General features: G+C 37.8%; 1 protein-coding gene across 1 annotated transcript in view; it reads left to right on the top strand.

Annotated features, from left to right (window-relative positions):
• FAM13A (family with sequence similarity 13 member A) overlaps window positions 1–13495 on the top strand; it is a 316062-nt gene that overhangs the window by 8103 nt on the left and 294464 nt on the right. Inside the window, exons 2-3 of the mRNA XM_043438910.1 lie at window positions 3480–3669; window positions 11279–11488. Coding sequence (XP_043294845.1) covers window positions 3480–3669; window positions 11279–11488 — 400 coding nt within the window. The remainder of the gene's footprint in view (window positions 1–3479; window positions 3670–11278; window positions 11489–13495) is intronic.

Here is a 13495-nt window from a genome sequence, read left to right as displayed (position 1 = left end):
ACTTTAATGAAATACAGTTTCTTGGTCTTTGTTGCATGTGCTTTTTGGCATCCTTATTAACTTTTGCTATTTTGTTAGGTTACAGTTATTGTTTCTTGGCAACATTTTTCTAATGAGTTATTTCAAGAAAATTGTGATGTTCCTTTATTCTTTTAAAAGTACTGTCTGTTTAGTTGCTGACTATGTTCCTTTTTCTTTACTCACATTTCAATGAGATGGATTTTTGTACTTCAGTATCAAGAGGGTCCTGTGGGGTGTAGCGATGAGAGGCCAAGGTAGCTTTTCAAGTTTTCAACCCTGAGACTCCCTCCTGTATTGCTACCAAAGGACTATTTTCTTGAATGTGGCCCTCCTGTTTGCCCATTGCTCTGCCTTCTCTCAGAAGCTCGCCTGGTCAGGAGAGCTTTACTGCCTTTTCTTCATAAACTTGCTCTCCAAGGTCATGAACTATTAGGCAGTGAATTTTCCTGGTGCTTCCTGATAACTGCCTCTTGGGGTCCCTGTAGATATTTTCTGTACCTTTTTCCTCTATGCAGCTGAGCCCTGTTCAGCTCCCAGAGTGTGCTCTATCTTTAAAGTAATACACATTTGTAGGAGATTTTAAAGAATGTCCACTCCTGGGCTCCTACTGATCCTCCCCAGACTCCTCCTAGAGCTGGTGTGATGTCTGTGATAACTTTCCTGTCCCATATTTGCCTTTAGCAGCAATAAGACACAAATTGGACTTTATAGTTTTCTGTCTTCTGTTGATTTACTTTTCTGCTTAATCTACTTTGTATGTCTCTGAAAATATAGGTGTTTTGTTTCATAGGGTTTTTTTAAAAACAGTATGTATCTTTTTAAAAGTATTAACCTAAATTAAATTATCAATTAAAAATGATGAATCAAGTATTCCTTTATTGCTTTGATTATATATAAACTTGCTGTGTAGTAGGAGTCTATATTGAGTAAACAGTTAGCTTAATTTGCAATCAGTTCAAAGTGTGTGAGGTTAATTACATGTCTCATCCTTGAAAATATTGAGCCGTAATGCCAAGATTGCCTATTTACACTGTTAATAGGTGCAACATACTGACTGTACTTTAGTAAAAGATAGAATAAAGAACAGTTAGCAGAAAGAATGTTAATTTAGGTTTTAAACATGTAGACAGGATTTCTAAGAAAACTTTGAATTTCTAATAAAAATTTTATAAATTTTAATACTGATGTGCAGAATGATTTTATCTTTCAAAAGTCATACCTGTGTATTTTAAGAAATTGAGATACTTGGAGAATAATTAGATCATTAGACTATCTACCAACCACAAGCCTTGACCATGGTGCCTTTTTCAACCACAGTCTTTAGTTGACACAAACATTTGAATACAGAAGTGTTTAAGGATCTCTGAATTGTTTTGAGAAGAAATCAGAGTAATTTCCTGGAATAAGGATGATAATGATGATGATTGTAACAATTGGTACTTACTAAGTGTGCCAGACACTCTTCTCAGTCTTACATATATATGAGCTCCTTCCAAGCTCAATTATTCGTATACTCCAGGAACTCCTGGTATGCCCAATTCTTAGATGGGGAAACTGAGTGTAAGTGACTTGTCCAAGTTTGCACGGCTAATGATATTGGAATGGGATTCAGAACAGTCTGGTTCCACAATCCATGCTCTAAACCAGTGTGTTATGTTGTGTCTGTAAGAAAATGATAAAATGTGTATGATTTGATCTCATTGTCAGCTGTTTCTGATGCTACATTTAAGACTGCTTTCAAAGTTTCATTATTACAGGTTACTTTTTGGCTGCTTACTCACCAGATAGACCCCATTGACTGAAATTTTCCATGGGCTCTTTTGAAAGATACTTACAGGTTTTTAAACTCACAGATGTAAAATAGTGATGGTTATAGATTTGACTTAATAGCTTCCTTGATAACAGAAGTGACAGTTCTTGCCCATACTACTCTGTAGTAGCTAACACTATGCCTTATTTAGAATATTCAGTTCAGTTCAGTTCATTTCAGTCGCTCAGTTGTGTTTGACTTTTTGCAATCCCATGAATGGCAGCATGCCAGGCTTCCCAGTCCTTCACTGTCTCCTGGAGTTTGCTCAAACTTGTGTATAACTTTATACATTTGCTGAATTTTACTAGGGAAATCTGGCTTTCAAATAGGACCTATTGAAAGATGCTGACATGTCCATGAAAGTTGGTGTGATTCTATAGATTGTAAGATTCAAAATCAAATTGAAACTACAGAAATCCTACTAAAAATCACAATTGTAGAATTTTCTTTGTGTAGCTGTCATGTGTTGCATGTAGTATTTATCATAGTTTGTTACTGTAATTATATGTAAACTACTTCAATGTTAATATAAATTTAAATTAAGGAGAGGAACATGGAATTGGAGTATGATGAAACTCTTATCAGCTCCATGATGTTTACCAAATTACTTCTTAACTCTTTGATCTTTGTTTCCTCATCTCTATGATGGAGATAGTGTTTCTCTTTTTAGATTGTAAGGTCTACATGAACCTGCACTTACAATATTGACACTTTGGTTAGTTTCATTCATTCTCAAAAAGGTATATTTCCCCTAATCTGCTTCCCCTGTCCTCAAATAAAATTTATTGCTTTTTGCCATCATTTTAGTGTTTAGAGTTACAGATCCATACATTTACATAGGATACATGCTTTATTTAAAAAAAAAAACCTCAATTATGTTAAACCATATTAAAAATTATCTTTTACTTCATTGGGGACAATTTTTCTATTAAAAGGAAGAAACAAACCTATATGAAGTTTTCACTGTGATAACTTGAATGAACTGTAAATTGCATTTTTATTTATAACATGTACAGTTTTGTTGAAATTGCCTAAGTTGTGATTACCTGAAACTTTGGTATTTCAGAGATTATAGCATTCTGAACATCAAAGAGAATTGAGTTGATTTTATGTGCCAATATATCAGCGAGATCTTCAGATACACTTAAATCAGAGAAATAAGGGTTCCTTCTACATATTTATATATTCTAAGTCCTTCAAATTAAAGCTACCTTAAGATGACATCTATAAATTTTCATTTTCAGTAACGTCTTACTATTACAGGATCTGCATGGGATTTCAGTGTTCTGACAAAGGTTTTATTTTCCTGTTAACCAGGTACTTGTGAGTCACACCCCCGGTTACTGTAGTAATCTATCTTAGATACTGCAGTGTATTGCTCCCTCTCTTAGTTACGGTTAAGTTGTGGCTTTAGGTTTCTCATTATCTTTCATTTCTTTTAATCATGATATCCGGGTACGCCATTCCTGACCCTGAGCAGCGTGTGAGAGTTGTTAGGGCTTTAGGTTTGAGTTGACATGAAGATAAGTGAAGACCACTGCTCTACAGCCTCGAGTACTTACCCTTTCCCTCAGGTGATTGTGTAGTAACCATGCAGCCTCCTGTGGTAAATATAACTGACTGCTCTTTCTTCTCACGCTATTTTAAGCAAAGTAAAACAGCGGTTCGGCTGAAAGAAGACATGAAAAAGATAGTCGCGGTGCCGCTACACGAGCAGCGGAATCCCACCTACACCAAGCTGTTTGGAGTCAGTCTCCAGGACCTTCACCGGCAGGGGCTGACCGAGAACGGGGTTCCAGCCATCGTGGGGAGCATCGTGGAGTACTTGACCCTACATGGTGAGTCCAGTCGTGTTGTGTGACTCTGCTGTTTTTACAAAAGAATGTGTCAGTGTGAACTCACCATGCATTATTAGAATATTCCCTAAAACACCTTAATCAGAATGTTGAATTACGGCATAATATACCCTGCCCTTAGCAAAGGATGTTAAGAGCTTTATGACTGTTTAACATTATTTGGAAAATACTTAATTTAGCTCACCATGGAGAAATCACTTTAGTTATTGAGGTTTCTAGTTTGGAATGATTCCTAGTGTTAAGTACTAAAAGACACTTTTAATATTAATGCTGAGTTCTCTTGACTCATTCCCTCTGAGAGTCAATAGTTTTTAATGTAACAGAATACTTTGAGTATCTCTTTCAGTTTGAGGTCAGTCATGAACTTATTGAATATGTTGATTGCTTTCAAAACTCAGCAGAAATAGCAAAAGAAAGTATTGTGTATAAACTACTATGGTGTTGGGAGGGGGCATTAACTTTGGGAATGATAAAATTGTGTAAAATGATTGCAGACTGCCATAGAACATTGCATGATAAAAAGAAAATCATATCCTCTCTTTGTTAGTGAGAGCTAGTATGTTTTATAGCTTTTTAAATTATTTTATTTAAAATAGGACTTAACCTGGATGACTTGAGAGAATGTTTGTTTTAAGTCGCTTAGCCCTGTCTGAATTTTTGTGACCCCATGGACTGTAGCACGCCAGGTTTCCATTCCTGTTTCCCACAGTTTGCTCAAACTCAAGTCCATTAAGTCGGTGATGCCATCCAACCATCTCATCCTCTGTTGCCCCCTTCTCCTCCTGCCATCTATCTTTCCCAGCATCAGGGTCTTTTCCAATGAGTCAGCTATTTACTGCAGGTGGCCAGAGCACTGGAGCTTCAGCTTCAGCATCAGTCCTTCAGTGAATATTCAGGGTTGATTTCCTTTAGGATTGACGGTTTGACCTCCTTGCTCTCCAAGGGACCCTCAAGAGTTTGAGAGAATGATGCTTATCAAATGAGGACAGGGTGATGGGTGATCCAAACTGTATAATAAATATCAATAAACTTTAAGGGATTTGGAAAGAAGCTGTTCTGAGGGAAGAGCTTGTAATCTTCATTTTCTACGCTGAAACAAACATTTCTATACTAAAACAAGACACTTTGCAGAGTAGATTATAAAACTTGTGGGTAATTTTAAAGGTAAAACTTGAGATTTGGGAGAAATTCTGTACTCTGCGCAGTTTGCTTCCCCTGACTCTTGGCGTGATTCCAAGTCAGTTCCCCCTTCTGAGGAGGAGGCTGGGGGAAATGTTCCACCTTCCTCTGTAGGAACGTGTATGTGCTGTGACAGGGACTGAATGGCAGACAGTTCAGGCCTCAGAAGGCTGTCAGGTGTTTTGTGTTAATTGAAAAACAGCCCTTTGCTCAGGTTATTTGGTATGTAGATAAGAAAATATTATAGCATTTTGCTTTGAAAACTGAAGATCCAGGGACTCATTGCATTCTTACCTCCTAGGTGTTAGTGTTTTGGGAGGAAGATAGCTGCAGGAGGGTGAGATTCTTAGAGAACAGTTCTGGGTTTGTTCAAACACTTTAAGCAGGTTGAACACAAAGGTGTTATATATGGTATGGCAGGAAGATGGGCCCTTGGCCTACAAAATCTTGAAGCCAGGTGTTACAGAATTAGAGCTTTGACAGAACTTAGTTACACACTCACTATTGAGTAAAACTGTAATCTCTGACTTGGATACAAGATGATCACTAAATAATTCATTTAATATCTTAAATAGGGTTGTTTGGTATTACTCATTTGGATGCCAAACTGTGACCACCTAAGATAATATTTTTGTTATGGCATCACCAGTATTCTGACCTGTTACCCAACAATAATTAAATAATAGCCTTTTGAGGTTACTCTTATGTAAAATTGGACTTCCCTGGTGGCTCACACCGTAAAGAAGCTGCCTGCAATGGGGGAGACCTGGGTTTGATCCCTGCGTCAGGAAGATCCCCTTGAGAAGGGAATATCATCCCACAACAGTATTCTTGCCTGGAGAATTCTATGTACAGAGAAGCCTGACTGGCTACAGTCCATGGGGTCACAAAAAGTTGGACACAACTGAGCGTTAACACTTTATTTGAAATCATTTTTATTTTTAATCTTTTAAAACAATATTGAATAACTACTAAATTTATGTGGTTTGAAATTTAGAAAGGTATACAGTGAAAAGTGTCTCCTTCCAAACCCTGTCCCCTGACCTTTCATCTCCCCCTCCCCAAAACAATACTACTATACTATTTTTTGCTATTTTCTTGCAAAGATATCTGAATATATAAGCAAATTTGTGTATTTTCTTTTCCTTTTTAACATTAGCATATCATGCACACTGTTTATGAATCTTCTTTTAAAAAAATCACTCAAAAAAGATATCACTCAATGGTATATTTTGGAGACTGTTCCATTTTGCCTAAAGAGCTTTCCTCATTTAATTCTTTATTCCTCTGCATGCTATTACACTTTATGTGTATATGTGTCACTGTGTCACATCTTGATCGGCATTGAATTGTTCCAGTCTTTTGATGTTTGCAGACAATGATTCAGTGACCAACCTTTCACATGTATCAAGCACAGTGATGTGCCTGTAGACTAACCTTCTGGAAGTGGGCTTATGGATCAAAAGATATGTGCACTAATAATCTTAGGAGCTGAGCTAGTTTACATTGACATGATCAGTGTATGAAAATCTGGGCAAATTTTGAATTAGAGATTGCGTTTCTTCTATTTCTCCCTTGTGTACCCTTCATTGTACTTTAATAGGGTGTATTCAGGTAATACAAAACTAAATGTTTTAGTGGGATCAGTCAGCTATCAAACACATGGCCCCTGCACTGGAAACACAGTCTTAATCGCTGGACCACCAGAGAAGTCCTTCAGTCAGTCATTCTTAACCAGGGTATTCAGAATACACATTCATTGACAGTACCTAGGTTCTACTGAATCAGAGTCTTGACGGGCACCTGCCCTGTATTTTGAAAAACTATATAGTTGATTACACTGTAGACAGCCAGAAGCCACTTTCTGTATTTGAAACTATTATGTTAATAAAAGCATAGGGCCTGTGTAAGTTTGAAGTGTGGTGTGGAGTTTGAGGAGCTTCCCTGGTGGCTCAGTGGTAAAGAATTCCATCTGCCAATGCAGGAGACTTGGGTTCAATCCCTGGGTCAAGAAGATCTTCTGGAGAAGGAAATGGCAACCCACTCCAGTATTCTTGCCTGGGAAATCCCACGGATAGAGGATCCTAGTGGGCTACAGTCCATGGGGTCACAAAAGCATCGGACATGACTTAGTGACTAAACAACAAAAATAAAATGGAGTTTGAGGGCAGGATACTTGAGTTGGTTTTGTGTAACTGTTTTATAGCTTTATAAATTTATTTATATATTCATATATTATAAATTAAATATTAAATAAATATTAAATATTTATATATTATATATAAATATTTATTATGCACCTGTGAGACAGTAGGCACTCTATCAGATATGGGATTCAGAATGATTGGTTGTATAATTAACCGCATTTAGATATTGTGGTCATACTTTGTTGTTTAATGTAAATGAGGATATCTAACAACTTGCTGTGAGGGAAACCTTTTACTATTATAGAGGAATTTTAGAACAGAAAGTGTTTATCAAGCACTCTATTAAGACCTTTTAAATAGACTTTTCTTTGGCCACCAAATGCAAAGAGGCAACTCATTGGAAAAGACCTTGATGCTGGGAAGGATTGAGGGCAAGAGAAGGGGGCAACAGAGGATGAGATGGTTGGATGGCATCAGCGACTCAATGGATATGAGTTTGAGCAAACTTCTGGAGATAGTGAAAGACAGGGAAGCCTGGCGTGCTGCAGTCTATGGGGTTGCAAAGAGTCAGACACAACTGAGCAACTGAACAACAAAAATAGACTTTGGGTTTTTATAAAAACTAAAAAAAAATCCCACAAAATGTACATGTATTTTTCCATTCAAAGGAAAATCTTTTAGGTTATGAGTCATATCATGTTTATACTGATCAGTTATTTTAAAATAACTAATCTTGTTGACTGTGTTACTGGATTGCTTCTACTTTAACATGAAGATGCTGTGGGATATTTAAATAGTGTAGGATTCTCTACTTACCACCAGATGTCAGAATATGCATACATATTGTTATATGACTGCCTGGGCCAGTGTGCTAATAAGAAAAATTCTGACTTCTGGCATGTTCAGTTTCTGTTGATGCATTCATACGATCATACATGTATTCATTAGATTTTTAAATAAATACTTCAGTTGTAGCTGTCAGTGTTGTATACGTTATTTTTTGGCATTGCTAATCCATTAAATTGATGTTTCATTATGATTACATCTCATGAAATCAAATGTGACAAAATCTCAAATGTACAAGAGTAACTCTTTAAAGCTTTCTAAACATCTCCTCCCTCTGAACGTTTCTGTTGTAATCATTTCCTAAAAATTTATAATAGGAAACATTAGAGACAGTATAGTCTGGTAAGCTTCATATGAGTATTGTATATATTATAAGTTCATAAGGGACTTTAAAAAACTATATGAATTCTTTTTGCCAGAGTGTAAAATAGCCATGTCCTGATTGAAAAGTAACTAAGTGTCCTTCAAGTTGTTTGGGTGAGAGAAGTTCCTGAGGGAAGAGAGTTCTGCAAATAAGTGAAATCAGGGAAGAAAAAATAGTTGAGAAGCATTGACTTTGATGACTTCTATTTGTAGCTTCTCTTTCCTTTATTAAGGTTCACAGGGATCAGGAACATTTACGACTAAAGCCAGTTCTCGGAGCTGGCTAGTTATTTTTGAATAACTGAAAGTACATTTATTTGAGGGAAGGGTCAAAAAACCTTGTTGGGAGAGTGAACCTCAGGTCAAAGCTAGAAAATTGCTGTGAAATCAGATCCAGGGGCATTTGCTGGGCCAAAAGCAGGCTCTGGAGCTGGGTAGATAGAGGACTATGTTGTCAAATTATGTATCTTCAGAATTTGGGCCTTGACCAGGAATGGGATTCTCTTTTATTAGGTGGTACCTGCTTGATGCCAGAATATGTTTCTGAAGTTATGAATGAAGCTTTGTAGAGGAAACAGACCTTGAAAGCTTTAAAAATGATTAAGCTGAAGTCTCCCAGTAGTAACTGATACTCTGCAGCATTAAAGCAAATGGCATATCACCTGAGTTATCTGTTGGTGCAAAACAGATGACCCTAAAACATAGTAGATTAGGACTATTTATTATCCCACAGTTCCTATGGGTTAGGAATTCGGGCATAGCTTAGCTATGTCTTCTGTTTTAGGGTCTCTTTTAAGGCTGCAGTCATGGTGTTGGCTGAGGCTACCATTCATATCAGGACTTGAGTGGGTAAAGGTTCACTTCCAAGCTCATTCACGTGGTTGTTGGCAGGATCCAGTTCCTTGTGGCCTGTTGACCTGAGGGTCTGGGTTACTCACTGACTGTTGTCTAGAAACTGCCCTCACTTCCTTGCCACGTGGACCTTTTGGTAAGGGAGCTCACAAAACAACAGCTGATTCATCACAGTGAGCAATCAAGAACAGTCAGAGAGAACACGAGCAAGCAAAGTAGACATCACAGTCTTATAACCTAATCTCAGAAGTGAGATTGGGACCTCATCACATTCTCTTGTTTAGAAGCAAGTCACTAGGTCCAGACCACACTCGAGGAGGGGAGGGGATTCCACATGGCATGGATACCAAGAGGTGAGGGTCAGTCACTAGGGCCAGTTGAGAAGCTGCCTAGCTCACAAACTGCCTGCTGTCTCCTCTATTACATGGTGGCCTAGCCATACCAATTGTGAAATATTTTTAATATCATCTCTGGTTTCACAAATTTTTGTCAAAATTGAGCTAAAATTCACAACCCAATAGTATGTGTATACGAAGAAGTACAAAAACATCTTACCAAATGACAAATTCCATAAGGATTCTGGTGGTGGTTGAATTTTTTTTCTCATAGTTAGTTGTTTGTTTTCAAACCTAACATACTGCAGGGTACTTTGCTGAATTAAAGGATTCATAAATGTCTTATCAAATTACAAAGTAAAATGAAATTAGCTTTCTTTTTCTTTAGAAAGAGAAATACAGTTAGAGGAAAGAGAGAGAAACCAAGGCTGATAAGAACAAACACCTGCCACCTAAATAATTCAGATAGGCTTCAATGCTTAGGTTCTTGGCTGAAATTCACCATTGGACTCTCGAAAAGAGAGTGGCGAGTTGAGCCCACTGGTTACTCTTTTCTTAGATTGTTTCTCACACCTTCAACATTCCTCCACCATCTGACTCACATGCTTTCATAGTATTTAGTCTCCTTGAACCCAGCACACTGAACTGGAAATCATTGTCCTCTACCTCAAACCAGCCGCCACCCTTCCACCACCTCCCCCACCCACCTCATTCTTTACAGTACTTTTTCCTGAATTCCTAGTCTGCAAATGTTAAAGTTACTTTTCAATCTTCCCCACTTCTCTGTTTTCTTTGTATGTACCAAGTTCCCAAATCAGCTTTATTCTTTCCTTTTCACTCCCTTCCCACCATAGTCTCTGTCTTACTGCCTTACATAGATTGTAGTCACCCTAAGACAAGGTCTCTGCCCTCTGCATTCTCTACTTAGCTAGCTAGGTCTTCTTTCAACCTTGTTTATGTTGTCTCCCACAGTCAAATACACATTTAATGCTCCATTGATAAATTATGATAAAGTCTTTGCCCTTTGTCTTGACGTGCATTACCCTGTACTTAACATTTCTTCCATTTTATTAACCCATTACTCTTTGACTTAAACACTCCGTATTTTCACCTGCCTCTCTGTTCTCCTCTCTCAGCTTCTCAATTCATATATTGGTTTCTCTTTGTCAGGGATTGATCAAGTTTTTTTGGGTTGTGATGCTTAATCCTTTTGTGGCCTTCGTTAAGAGAAAGAATACAGAATTAAGAGTACAGAAACAGGGATAGAACCCTGGAGAGGGCCCCGATAAATGAGAGGCTTCTCCGTGAAGCCTTCTCTGCTGACCCCAACTAACACTAATGATCACAGATCAATAGGCTAAAGGCCAAGATCTTTTCTTAACTACTTTACAGTCTCTAACAGTTTGCATTTATTGATTACTAAAAAAGTAATAGTTCTTTATCAAGTAATTGCAAAGGTAATCACATACAGTTAAGAAGTTTCTTACATACATGTTATTCTTTTTTAAATAGTTGTTCTCAAAATGATAAGTTGTTTTTCGAGCCAAAGTAAATTTCTGTTGTATACTGTAGAAGATTATATGAATGACATTCCTTCGTAGAGTAGTGTGTGTTCTGTGTGTGTTGTGTTCTGACCTTATTTTTAGACGTCAGTTTTCACAACAATCATCTATGATGTTTGGGGTTGATATATAGTAAATGGGAAAACTTATTATTCTAAGAAAATGTTTTTATAAAATGTGAAAATCTTCCAGGGCTTGATAATTATTCAGGAAATTTTATACTGAGGTTTATTTGTTACTGTCATTTAGAGTTTGTATCGGTGAGAGACCTCTGTTTATTTTCTTTGTGTCATCTTGGCTGTTTCAGGACTCACCCAGGAAGGCCTTTTCCGGGTGAATGGCAATGTCAAGGTGGTGGAACAACTTCGATGGAAGTTTGAGAGCGGGGTGCCCGTGGAGCTGGGGCGAGACGGGGATGTGTGCGCGGCGGCCAGCCTGTTAAAGCTCTTTCTGAGGGAGCTGCCCGAGAGTGTGATCACCTCCACGCTTCAGCCTCGCTTCCTTCAGCTCTGTCAGGGTCAGTACACCGAATCCTTCTAGAAATTAAAGCAATTTTATTTTTCACCTAACAGATTTTAAACATTTACAATTTCTCCATTACTCTCACCTTGCTATCTTATTCTAGATCCTTACCTTCTCCCCTAAAATAATACTAAAGTGATTATGAAATGCTATTATTAAATATAATTTCTAAGACTATTGGCATGTGAATATATAAATAACATTTAAAAGCCCTGATGCTTTTGGGCCAAAGAAATTCTTTTCCGACTAGTTATTGACTACCATCGAAGTAGTAAGACTGAGGCATTAAATTCTGTATTCAGTTCAGTTCAGTTGCTCAGTCGTGGCTGACTCTTTGCGACCCCATGAACCGCAGCACGCCAGGCCTCCCTGTCCATCACAAACTCACGGAGTTTACTCAAACTCATGTCCATTGAGTCAGTGATGCCATCCAGCCATCTCATCCTCTGTCGTCCCCTTCTCCTCCTGTCCCCAATCCCTCCCAGCATCAGGGTCTTTTCCAATGAGTCAACTCTTCACATGAGGTGGCCAAAGTATTGGAGTTTCAGCTTCAGCATCAGTCCTTCCAATGAACACCCAGGACTGATCTCCCTTAGGATGGACTGGTTGGATCTCCTTGCAGTCCAAGAGACTCTCAAGAGTCTTCTCCAACACCACAGTTCAAAAGCATCAGTTCTTCGGTGCTCAGCTTTCTTTATAGTCCAACTCTCACATCCCATACATGACCACTGGAAAAACCATAGCCTTGACTAGATGGACTTTTGTTGGCAAAGTAATGTCTCTGCTTTTAAATATGCTATCCAGGTTGGTCATAACTTTCCTTCCAAGATGTAAGCGTCTTTTAATTTCATGGCTGCAGTCACCATCGGCTGTGATTTTGGAGCCCCCAAAAATAAAGTCTGACACTGTTTCCACTGTCTCCCCCTCTATTTCCCATGAGGTGATGGGACCAGATACCATGATCTTAGTTTTCTGAATGTTGAGCTTTAAGCCAACTTTTTCACTGTCCTCTTTGAGTTTCATCAAGAGGCTCTTTAGTTCCTCTTCACTTTCTGCCATAAGGGTGGTGTCATCTACATATCTGAGCTGATTGATATTTCTCCCAGCAATCTTGATTCCAGCTTGTGCTTCTTCCAGCCCAGCGTTTCTCATGATGTACTCTGCATAGAAGTTAAATAAGCAGGGTGACAACATACAGCCTTGACGCACTCCTTTTCCTATTTGGAACCAGTCTGTTGTTCCATGTCCAGTTCTAACTGTTGCTTCCTGACCTGCATACAGGTTTCTCAAGAGGCTGGTCAGGTGTAGGGAATATTAATTAAATTGTGTTTGCTTAGTGTCCTTTGAGACTGAAAAGTCACTAGTATGCTTTCTCATAAGCAATATTGAGTCGTAAAATAGTATTTGTTTTGTATAGTGAAGTTAAAATTAATTGTTTAGAGGTTCTTAAGCATCTGTTTTTCTTTGAGGTAGAGTTCATTTGCAGTATTATATTAGTTTCAGGTGTACAACATAGTAATTCAAAATGTTTATATGTTATACTTCATTTAAAGTTATTATAAAATATTGGCTATATTCCCTGTGCTGTTCAATGTATCCTTGTACCTTATTTATTTTATATGTAATAGTTTGTGCCTCTTAATCCCCTATCCCTACCTGTCTTGCCCCTTATCTCTTCCTTCTTCTCATTGGTAGCTACTGGGATGTCCTCTTTTTCTCCAAGCCTGTTTCTGTTCTGTTCTGTTTATTCATTTGTTTTATGTTTTTTGGTTTCACATTTAAGTGATAAGATATTAGTTGTCTTTCTCTATCTGACTTGTTTCACTAAGCATAATATCATCCAGGTTCATCCACGTTGTTGCAAATGTCAAAATTTCATTTTTTTTTTATGGATATGTGTGTATACACACACACACACACATATAAATGTGTATACATATTTATCTATCGAAGGACACTTAGTTGGCTTACATATTTTGGCTACAGTAAATAGTGCCACTAT

This window comes from Cervus canadensis, chromosome 19, assembly GCF_019320065.1.
Source record: "Cervus canadensis isolate Bull #8, Minnesota chromosome 19, ASM1932006v1, whole genome shotgun sequence".
Taxonomy (NCBI): domain Eukaryota; kingdom Metazoa; phylum Chordata; class Mammalia; order Artiodactyla; family Cervidae; genus Cervus; species Cervus canadensis.
Note: the sequence above shows the minus strand (reverse complement) of the source record. Positions and strands in the feature narration are given on the sequence as shown.